Here is an 11,523-nt window from a genome sequence, read left to right as displayed (position 1 = left end):
GCAACGTTTGTGAAGGTGCAGTAAGCCTTAGTGCACCTTTAAGGTCAAATGTTTTATCCAAGAGTACTGTTACTTTAAAATTACTCAAGCCCAAGGACAAAGCATCAACCTCTCCAAGAAGTCCAGTCGCTTCAAAAAATTAAAGATTTGAGCTCGAGTAATGTACCACCCATTATAAGTTGCAGCAGCCCATTATAGAAATGGCTTTACTACCATTTAAAACCATTTTATACATGTTAACTTTAAATATACAAATTACACATTGCCATGTTCTCACTGAAATGCAAATGGACAAGACCACGTCTGAGCAAAAAGTAAATTTATTGGGTCAAGTGCAGGATTACACACCATTCTTTAAGAACTCAAAATTTGACCAATAGCCAAATGTTTTTTATAAATACCACTTAATGTACTCAATATACATTAAAAACATAAAATGACCCAAATCAGACACCGATGTAAAAAGATAAATAAATCACAATGCAGAGACTGTTACGGTGGTTTATCCTTTGACCGGAGCCACGGCCGGAGCCACGGCCGGAGCCAAAGCCACGGCCGGAGCCACGGCCGGAGCCACGGCCGGAGCCACGGCCGGAGCCACGGCCGGAGCCACGGCCGGAGCCACGGCCGGCGGTCTGATGGAGAACAGGCCTCGTAGGTTGACCTCGGGGTCGACGTAGTGGTGGATCTTGCGTTCGTTGAAGAGCCCCGAGAGGTCAGTCTCCACTTTGGCACGTCGCGAAATCCTCATCCGCAACGCAAACAGACCCCGCAGGTCCTCCTCCACCAGCGGGAGGTGGTGCCCGTCCAGCCGCTTCTGCCACAACTTCTTGGGGCGAGTGTGTTTCTGTTGGGAGACAAAATATAAAAGAGGGGCAGGTTGAGGCAATGCTATAGGCGTCACTTCCAACATAAATGAAACATGATTGAATTCAGTTCAAGGTTAGCAAATGTACTGCCTGGCCAGCCATCCACTCCTTTTTGTATCCATTCAAAACATCAGGGCTGCACAATCTATTGAGCTTATTAAAACCTTGTTAAATACCCACTAAAAGCGTATATATCATGGCCACTGTCAAGAGTGTGAGTGCACTGTTGTATTGTTACTGCTGTGAAGTACTGTGAAGCACTCGTCATCTATGGATGTTTTAAAACGTGCTACAGAAATGAAACTGTCGTATATTGATAATTATGCAAAACGTATGAAAATCTGAAAGCTGAATTTATTGAAGCATTAGCATTGAACCCTTATTTCTCTATGGTGCACTCTAAAGTCCTAATGTAATTAAATTCACCTTAACGTGCTGGTGCAACCATGCCATATTGTTAGTCTGGAGCCCTGTTTGGTCATTTTGATACAAATCATTTCAATGTAGTGAGGTTAGTTGTTATACTCATACATTATACTTTCATTCCAACAATTTCTACCTTTGTTCATTTCAAACTGATCACATTTCTGAAGTGCAGTGACAACAAAATAACCCTGTGAGAAACTTACCATCAGTGAAGCGCCGTTTGGATCATGGAGAAGTAAATGTCTATTCATGCTCTCCTATGAAAACAAGACAAAGTGATTAATCAAACTACAACAAAAACAAATTAATCCAATTAAAATCTCCCCACTCACCCGCATGGCGAAGGTGCGAGTACAGTCGGGGAAGGAGCACTTGAACTTGAGCAGTTTGAGGTGCACGGTGCGGATGTGGTGCTGCAGGTTGAAGGTGGTGGTGAAGTAGGCCTGGCAGTCCTGTCGGGGGCAAACCAGGACGGGCTTATGGGAGGCGTGGAGGCGCTTGTGCCTGCGAAGCATGTCCGACTTCTTAAACTCCTTCTTGCAGTGTTTGCATGTGAATGTGGCTACAAAGAAATGAAATTATCACAGGAAATCTTGGGCGGTGAATGAGTTTTAATGACTCAGATTTTATCTCTAAGCATCTTGTATTGGATTATGGATAATTTCCTAACTTTGTGTAACCATAGCTGCCACATGTCACGCTGAAGGGAGACATGGCATCGTCATACAAGCGAGGTAGGTTAAAGGGATACTTCAGGATTTGACATAGGGCCTCATTTCCTAGTTATCCAGAGTGTTGTTGGTACCTGGAGATACTTCTTTTGTAATTCATGCAGTTCTTATGTTTGAAGTGTTTCGTGGTGCTAGGCTAATGCAAGGCTAGCGCATTTCTACGATGTCAGCTAGCCTGCATTAAAAACAGTCTTACCCGCTCCACAGAGCACCTGAGGCAAATCATTTATAACGCCAGACTAACCATATAAATGTCTGATAGAATTTTTGCATCACATGAATGATCGCATTTTGAGGGACTATTTTCTAGCAGATCCCTCCACCGCCCCGTAGCTTATACAACCACGAAGCAGATGCTGCTCAAATATAAGGTATTTTAAATGCAAAATGGTTAAAATTATTCTATCGACAGACATTTATATGGTTGTTAGTGTTAGTGATTTGCCTCAGGTGCACTGTGGAGCGGGTCAGACTCCTTTAATGCAGGCTGACATCGTAAAAATGTGCTAGCCTTGCATTAGCCTAGCTTCAAACATAAGAACTGCATGAATTACAAAAAAAATACCTCCAGGTATCAGCAACAGTCTGGATAACTAGGAAAAGAGACCCTATGTCAAAAATCCTGAAACATCCCTTAAGCATTCCATGTAGTCTGAACTGCTTTTAACGATCTTATTGGGGCATAGGATTAAAACAATTTAACTTTGTTCATGTTGTGCAGTTTTACCTGGGTGTTTTGCCGCCATGTGCTTCTGTAGCCGTCCCCAGGTGCGTTCAAATACCTGGCAGTCAGCGCGAGAGCAACGATAACCTGTAAGAGAACATTTACATCATAGAAAAATACTGGGCTACCTTTTGTTTTTTCCTCCATGCGGGAATTAACACATCCCTTATCTTTCAAGTCCCATAAATAGGCACTTTCAAGAGGATAACAGCGAGAACAAGTATTTTTCTGGCATTGTAATAGCAGGCATTGGTGCAGCATAATATCTGCATTATCTTGTCCAATTTCTTTTTTTTCCATGATAGCATTACGAAAGTCTACCCACCTGCATGCGTTTTCTCATGGGCTTTTCGTGCAATGTGGGAGTCGAATGTGGCAGCGCATCCGTCCTTTGTACAACTAGCACACAAGAGACAAAATGTAAAAATACTTTAAGTCTCTGGGGGCTACACCTACTGAAAGTCTGGCCAAAATGGTATGGCACAGTTTTAAAATTATATAGTTACCACATCTTGACTGCCACATTGTGCTGCTTTAAATGCTGTTTAAACAATCGCCGTTTTTTGAAGGTCAGGGGACATTTGGGCTGGGAGCACTAGAAAGGGAACAGACAATTTTGAAAGCTTTACGAAAACCCATCTATAAAAAGTATTGTTACGTTCTGCCGCCATCTTGTGGATAAACAAAGCACTGCACGCGTACCCTGAAGTATTTATTCTTGTCTCCATGGATGAAGCGGATGTGTCTTTTGAGCCTGCTCGCGTTGAAGAAGCTTTTGCCGCAGTTTAGGAATTTGCATCTGTGGAAAAGATAAGCAAGCTTTTGTTAGAGGGAAGATGACATTCACTTTGGTAACTTTAACCTCTTCAACCAGTGTTAATTTTGACAACATATTTTATTTCAGTTTTAGTCTTAGTCTTTTGACTAAAATGTAATTTAATTTTAGTCAAGATTTTGTTAAAAAAAAAACTTAAATTTTAGTCTAGTTTTAGTCGACTAAAATTAAGACTAATTTAGTCGACTTATATTTACAATATTAATTATATAATCATGTTTAATTGTGGTCCTCGACTTCATGGAGCTGCTTCCACATGAACAAAGCACAAACCTGTTCATTTGACAGTGAATTTAAATAATATGAGGCTTTTTCAGACGGTCAGTAGAAGTTTGGATGATTTTAGTCTCTCCCTTTCATTTTTATTTAGTCTTATTTTAGGCGACTAAAATATCTGGACATTTTAGTCATAGTTTTAGTCTCATGAGAAACTTTTAATTTAGTTTTAGTCAGCAAAAATATCACTTTGACTAAAATTAAGACTAAATATTTTAGTCGACGAAATTAACACCGACTTCAACCAGTGTCAATTTAGTCGAGTAAAATATTTAATCTTAATTTTAGTCAACGTTACATTTTTGCTGACTAAAATTGGACTAAAACTAAATTCCAGCTATTTTAGTCGACTAAAATAATAAGAAGGAGAGACTAAAATAATCCAAACTTCTATTGACCGTCTGAAAGAGCCTCATATCATGTAAATTCTCTGCCAAAGGAACAGCTCTGAGCTTTGTTCATGTGGGAGAAGCTTCATGAAGCAGAGGCACAAGATTAAATATGATTATAATTAATATTCTAAATTTGTCTTGAATGTAGGCGACTAAAATTACTTTCATTACTTGCAACATTAAAGATATTTTTTTGGACAAAATCTCGATTAAAATTGAATTATATTTTCAAAATTCATTAGTCTAAGACAAACTAAATAAAAAATATGTTATCAAAATCTAAAAAGCTTCGACTGGAGCTGATACGCCAGTGCCTCATTAGAAAGCGAAAACAAAAATACTAAAACTGATCTTGTTTTGTTTGTTTATTTGGTAGATACAGTGCATATTGTTGCCATCATAAGTTCTTTTTTGTCATATTTTTGCCAATTTTTTGTTGCATTTGCCAATTTTTCGAAGCTCATTCACTTTTTCGTCACTTTCTCGTCGCATGTCACACTTTCTCGTCGCATGTCACACTTTCTCGTCGCATGTCACACTTTCTCGTCGCATGTCACACTTTCTCGTCGCATGTCACACTTTCTCGTCGCATGTCACACTTTCTCGTCGCATGTCTCACTTTCTCGTCGCATGTCTCACTTTCTCGTCGCATGTCTCACTTTCTCGTCGCATGTCTCACTTTCTCGTCGCATGTCTCACTTTCTCGTCGCATGTCTCACTTTCTCGTCGCATGTCTCACTTTCTCGTCGCATGTCTCACTTTCTCGTCGCATGTCTCACTTTCTCGTCGCATGTCTCACTTTCTCGTCGCATGTCTCACTTTCTCGTCGCATGTCTCACTTTCTCGTCGCATGTCTCACTTTCTCGTCGCATGTCTCACTTTCTCGTCGCATGTCTCACTTTCTCGTCGCATGTCTCACTTTCTCGTCGCATGTCTCACTTTCTCGTCGCATGTCTCACTTTCTCGTCGCATGTCTCACTTTCTCGTCGCATGTCTCACTTTCTCGTCGCATGTCACACTTTCTCGTCGCATGTCACACTTTCTCGTCGCATGTCACACTTTCTTGTCGCATGTCACACTTTCTCGTCACATTTTTGTTCCATCATCATAATTTAAATCTCGTTTTAGCTTTGGGTAAACAAACACTTGAGAAAATGTGCTCTGTTCTGTGTAGGTTTTAGCTTCCACAGTCTTCACATTCTTATAGTTGGTTTGATCTTACTGTTACTTGTTTACGATTGATAATGAAGAATTTTAGAATCCTAAATTACACTCACGTAAACTGTTTGACCCCTTTGTGCTGGGGCATGTGCCTTCTCAGGTGCGATTTCCTCTTGAAATGACGTCCACAACCCGCCACCGCGCACTGGTACAGACTCTGTCAAAAACAACGGCAACATTATCCCCATTAGTATCAAGTCAGCTCATTTCCCCAACACCTACCTGCCCTGTGTGCACGGTCTGGTGCTCGTTTAGCCTCCACTGGCGCGTAAACGTGGCCCCACAGTCCGCGTGCGTGCAGTTAAACAGCTGTAATGGCGGAGCCCCGGAGGATTTGACACTGAGGAGAATGTTCATTTTGTCGCTGATATCACTTTGCTCCTTGTTCGTGTCTGGCGCAGATACTGTTTGGGGAAACCGCCGCCTCTGTCAGGCGCTTTTGAAGCCTCTTTGTAAACAGCTAATTGGTTAATTGGCAGCGGCTGGTGCTTCAGAGTTCCGCCTATGGAGAAAGCAGCGGAAGATGAACATAATTGCGCTAAAACAGCTGTGAAAATGACAACGTTTTATTATTTTTCCTTCTATCCAGTGTTTGTGCTTTGCTGCGCGTTGTATTATGATTTGGAATTAGTTATGATTATGGAAAGTGATTGTGTTTTTGTCTTTTGCCCAGCAGGTGGCAGACTGACCACGTTATAAGGTAACCATTGTTACACTCGTGCAAAAATAGCTTTACCACTGGCTAAATATGCTAACACTGTTAATCTAGTACAGTATGTAGCCTGTTGCAATGAGGCCTGTATCATTTAAAACATAGATTGTAGTTATTCCAAGAATTAAAGGGGATTAAAGGGCATTGGCTGACGTGTATTTCAAATGGGATACAATCATGTGTCTTTGCTGTTTTCATGTATTTATTCATATTGTCATTTATATATAGTATTCAGTTTTGTTTATTTGTGTGTGTGCGTGCTGGCTATTTACATATTCTAAATTTTATAGTATTTTTCTCTAAGCTTAAAGCCACACTGCGTAACATTTTACCCAATAAACAATATTGAAATACAAGCATTTATTTTATGACAGATATTTTCACTATTGAAAAATACCTCATATATGCACAAGCAAACATGTATGTGCCTTTACTGTGAGTGGCTCAGTTCTCCTAAGACATGACTGTAAACTTTACAAGGAGTGGGTACGTCTCCAGCTCGTCTCCATGGAGATCAGGTCAGCAGAATTTGAGGTCGAAGCAGGTTAGGTTCTCATGCATATCCATTCTTTGGTTACCCACTGCAGTAATAGCATTTTCTGTGTCAAGATGGTCATTAGGGGCATGTTTTGTGTTGATGGCAACAGTATAGCCCAGAATGTTACGCAATGTGCCTTTAAAATCTCACATGAAAGTAAATATAATGATATTTCCTCAAAGAACAGTACAGTAAAAACAGTAAAATGCCAGCAGTAAATGCACCTGGTTGTTTCCCATTTTCAATAATCTGCAGCACATATCAGGTGTGAGGTACTCCAAAAAGAAGCCAAAGTTCTGAACCACTGAACTGCACTAATACCGCACATATTTGGAATCATATTATTGCTCTGTCGAGAACAGTCACCCACACCTTCTCAGCCTTGTTCCCCCATACGGACTCCATAAAACCCTGTTGCAGAATATTGAATGAATTCTTTGTGATAGAGCTTAGAAGAGCAGTATCTCAGCTTCCCCCTCTCTCTGGAGGCTGTTGAGATCCAGCTGAGTCGAGGCCAGAATCTAATTCAATGAATGTGTGTCTTCTTTCTGCAGCTCTGAGGAGATTAAGAGGCCACTCAGCAACTTCCATCCATCCCAGGCCAGTGTTGAATGCCTCTGGACACTTAACTCGGCCTGTAAGTGATGACCATTGGGAAAAACTTAGTTACAGTTTTTTCTTTCATTCCTCCTCCTACTAATATGCAACCACAATTACTTCTCTTAGTGTTGTACCCACTGCAACTATGACTAGTAACGAAAGGGGTAAATGTTTCACAATATCGTCACCTCTATTAGTATTGTAGTTTAGTGTTGTGAGGAAAAAAGGTATTTCACAAAGTATTTTTTGTGTCTAATGAAGACACTCCTCGGTGCTCTCTACAGACAGGTTTTAGTTACATGACTTTTTTCTGGACGCTATTTTGAGGACTTCATCATCACTGTGTAACCCATATTATACAATCCTATCTCCCTGGGCACTCGGCGCTCTTTACAAGGATTCACTCATTCACTTGAACATTCATTGATTCATTTATTCCCGCCTGGAGTGGCCTTTCTGTTATCTGCACAGCACAACCTTTGAGTCAGTGGAATAACGAACACTCCATGCTTTTTAACATGAGCTGAGACAATGTAAAAATGTAGAAGAAAAAGGACTTTAGTGCAAACATGTAGCACAGTGCACCAATGTTTTAATGTGAACAATAACTATAGTATTTGTATGGAATGTGCTAGAAATAGGTGTTTTTTTTCCAAGATTGTGCAGCCCTATTCTATACCAATATTCTCTATGTACACTTCTCTATGTCTTAAAGGAGCGGGATGAATTATTCAAGGTGGTTTGTCAGTGCGTCCATTAGGGCGATATGCAGCATAAGGGGAACCAAGCTCCCACCCTCCAATCCCGAGGGTCCCGGGGCAGTCGGGCCAAAGCCTGTTGATCCATGTACTCCAGCAGGATTAGGAGGAAGCGGAGTTGAAGATATTGCATCAAGGCGAAGTGTATCGATTAGCTCTGCTTGTGCCTTTTACATGGTTAAAGTCAACGGGTATTGGGTGATTGACATTTTATGGGGGAGGAAGCTTCCGTTGCTGATTTTTTTTTAAAAGGTGTTTCTGAAGTCACCCGTTTACTGCAAAGAAATATTCTTCAATACCACTACGAGGAACAACGATCATAAGAGGTGAGCCACTGCAATGCAACGCCTGGGGACCCATCTCTACAGCTTGGTCAGCTGGAGGATATTGGCCATGTTTTTGGTTGGAGAAACTAGAAAACTTGGAGTGAACGAACTCCTCACTGTAAGGCCCCACACAAAGCACACATTCACCCAGGATACTGGATTTGACCATACTGTCACTGTGATGCAAAGTTAGAAAACTTAAGCCGTATGGTGGCTGTGTGGTTAGCGCTCCGTTGCCTCACAGCAAGAATGTCCTGGGTTAGATTCCCAGACCGTGCAGATTCTGTGTGGAGTTACTCTCCTCGTGTCTGGATGGGTTTCCTCCGGTTTCCCCCATCTTAACCCCCGCCTTAACTAATGCATTTTCTTCAGTTCAGCATTACCCAAATCTAAAAGCTTACAGCCGATAGCCCAGAGTAACACGTCTCTTTTGAAAGCTAAGACCTATAAAACTGATCTATCTTTTGTGGCGTTTTTGTTGCTTTTTCATCAACAAGATTTTTGTCACTTTATTGTCTCTTTTCTGTTGCTCTTTTGTGGCGTTTTTATCTCATATTTATCGCTATTTTTGACACCTTTTTCAAGAAGAATTTGTATTTGGGTAAAGCCAAACTGGACAAAATGCACTCAGTTAAGTTGGGGATAAGCGGTTAACGGAGAACATGCACAATAGGGCAGGGGATTCTGACCATCAGCCTGGCTCCACATCTGGAGATGGGTCCTCAGGCGCTGCACTGTGGTCGCCCACTGCTCCTGACAGGTTGCCCCAGTGGATGGGTCAAATGCAGAGGTCAAATTTAAACCCCCCCTTGCAATAAAGTTATCGACCAATACCACACTTTATGAGGCATGTTTTTCCAAAGTGCTGCAGGTGGTTTTATGCAGCTAAAGTTGCACTTAAGTTAAGATTCGCTTAGTTATTACGCTGCCACTTGACTCCGAGAACTTTGTTGCCAATGACAACATGTGCGTATAAATAATGTCCACATGTAGACTAGCGGGAGGCTCGTGGAGTGGGTTGCCACAGACACATCAACTAGTCACACAGCATTTGTCGACCCCCATCTTCTGCTTCTCTGCACGGGACACACCTAAATCTCAGAGCCCCGTGCACGCGCCCCTCTGTCACGACAAAACCCCCCACGTTACTTCCCCGTAACGTGAACGACTTTAACCCCGCTCGTTCGCCGTGTGTCCGTGCGCGCAGCCCCTGTGTCGCATCCCCCGCGCTGCGCAGAGCTGCATGGCAACGGGAGGAGACTGCTACAGGATGAGGGAGGTCCCACGTGTCCTCCGCTCCGCTGCAGACCCCTCGCGTTGGCTTCTCATCGCCGCTCTCTCCCTCCTCCTCCTCCTCCCAGCAGCAGCAGCAGCAGCATCCTTCCTTCCGTCACCACAGCACCTCTCCTCATCCTCACGCGGAGCTATGCATTCTCTGCCCCCTTCCTCCCCCTCTCCTCCTCCGCTGTCACCCGTATGATCCCGCTCTGGGCCTGGTCAGATCCTCTTCTCCTCCACGGACCTGGGCTATGATCCATTTTTCTCATATGCAAATACCGAAGCGCCGCAGGAGCCGAGGAGAGGAGACGTAGGGGAGAGTAGAGATGAGAGCGCGCGCACGGTTACAGGCTTTAGCACGTTTTCTGTAGGACCTTCTCCAATCCCTCTCCATCGATCCCCTCGCGCTTCGCCTCCGTTCGCTCCCTCTCCAACCATCGGCCGGCTGCGGTTCGAGGACGTGTGGCGGAATATGTGAAGATCATGCTGTCGGTGTGGTGCTTCATGGTGTTTGCTGCAGTGGGTGAGCGGCTCGCAGTCTCAGGTAAGGGAGAGAAAGGCAAAAAGGGGACGCACAGTGCGATAGCCACATATTTTTTCCCCTTGCGTCCACAGTTTTTTTTCCACTTGCAGCAGCACTTTTGCCTCCAGGGTGTAGTGATTTTTTACGAAGCGGGGTGTCCGTGCCAACCGCTCGGCCTGACAGCGCTCCTCGATGCGGTAGAAATGCTGCATCAACACATTGCCACCGCCGCAGCCCCTTTGCCTATAACATAAAACCTATACGTCCCGTTCAGGCGATGTCCTGCCAAATACGCTTCTAACAGCCCATAAATCAGGCTCCTCACAACGATGGTCGGCAGTTATTTGCAGCTTGTCTATTTATTTGAAATATACTGCCACTGAGGGCTGACTGCATGGGCGTGAGTGCAGTAGGAGTACAAGTTCCCAGCTACGGCTCAATTTACTCCTATAGCATCACATTTTAAATGCAAAAACTTGACAAACTTTACTTTTAAAGTCGACATTCAAACTAATTTCACGTACACTCTTTTTTTAATGATTGTTTGTTTATTTAAATTCCTAGATTTGATTGGTTGTGCAAGAGAGGTGTGGGTCTGTTTCTTGCCATATCATATTTTTTCACGTTATAAACACAGTGTTTGATTTCGGTTAAAATGACATATTTTGGTAAAGTTTTCTTTTGTATACCCAACCTCTGCCACAACTATACTTTGAGAAATCTTTTATGACATTTTCAGATTATGTGCTCTCGAGTCTAGACTGGACGCAAAAAAACACATATACATTCACTTCCATTAATGATAATGTTATGGAGAAATATACACCCTGTTCTTCTGTAGCTTATTACAGATGAGGTCAAGTGTTTCCTCCTGAACACTTACAGGGACTGAAATTAGTCCCATCCCCGCAAGGGTTCGCAAATGCAAATCTTCTTCAATGTTGATCATCATTTTATATACACCTTTTTCCCACTACTGTGCATGGGGGTTTTAACTAGGCCATTTACTTTTCATTAAAGAATCACAGTTGAGTCCTCCACTCAGGGGTCACTGCTTGATAGGGGCGGGCTATATCGTATCGCATATCGTTAACGCGATATCATTTTTTTATATCGTTGAGGACACGATATAATTTATGCTACGCTCGGCTCCATCAGAGCAGCATGAACACTGACTGTGTAGGACACAGGGGCAGGTGTTTAAAAAGTAAAATTAACTGGAGGATGTAAAGTGCTTGAGGAGATCATATTTGTGAGGAAATTAGTATGCCATAAAAAAAGGATGACAAATCTTTGCATTAACCTTCCCAAAAG

At 42.6% G+C, this 11,523-nt stretch overlaps 2 protein-coding genes across 3 annotated transcripts in view; one reads left to right on the top strand and one right to left on the bottom strand.

Annotated features, from left to right (window-relative positions):
* Positions 1 to 502: 502 nt before the first annotated feature.
* 42sp43 (P43 5S RNA-binding protein) lies at positions 503 to 6,038 on the bottom strand (the record flags this gene model as incomplete). Its single annotated transcript, XM_079564800.1, has 9 exons — positions 5,697 to 6,038; positions 5,531 to 5,631; positions 3,453 to 3,549; positions 3,257 to 3,345; positions 3,076 to 3,149; positions 2,754 to 2,837; positions 1,628 to 1,857; positions 1,499 to 1,552; positions 503 to 847 (listed from the first exon to the last, which is right to left on the bottom strand). Exons 1-9 carry the CDS (start codon positions 5,829 to 5,831, stop codon positions 503 to 505), a joined length of 1,209 nt encoding a protein of 402 aa, XP_079420926.1. The 5' UTR covers positions 5,832 to 6,038.
* A 3,303-nt stretch (positions 6,039 to 9,341) lies between these two features.
* Positions 9,342 to 11,523, top strand: part of LOC306968862 (disintegrin and metalloproteinase domain-containing protein 11-like) — a 42,110-nt gene continuing 39,928 nt past the window's right edge. For both annotated transcript variants that reach the window (XM_079564419.1, XM_079564420.1), the window contains exon 1: positions 9,342 to 10,230. In XM_079564419.1, coding sequence (XP_079420545.1) covers positions 10,170 to 10,230 — 61 coding nt within the window. In that variant the 5' untranslated portion in view covers positions 9,342 to 10,169. The remainder of the gene's footprint in view (positions 10,231 to 11,523) is intronic.

Source organism: Gobius niger (assembly GCF_951799975.1).
Source record: "Gobius niger genome assembly, chromosome: 10".
NCBI classification, from domain to species: Eukaryota; Metazoa; Chordata; class Actinopteri; order Gobiiformes; family Gobiidae; genus Gobius; species Gobius niger.
This window is presented reverse-complemented; position numbering and strand designations above follow the sequence as displayed.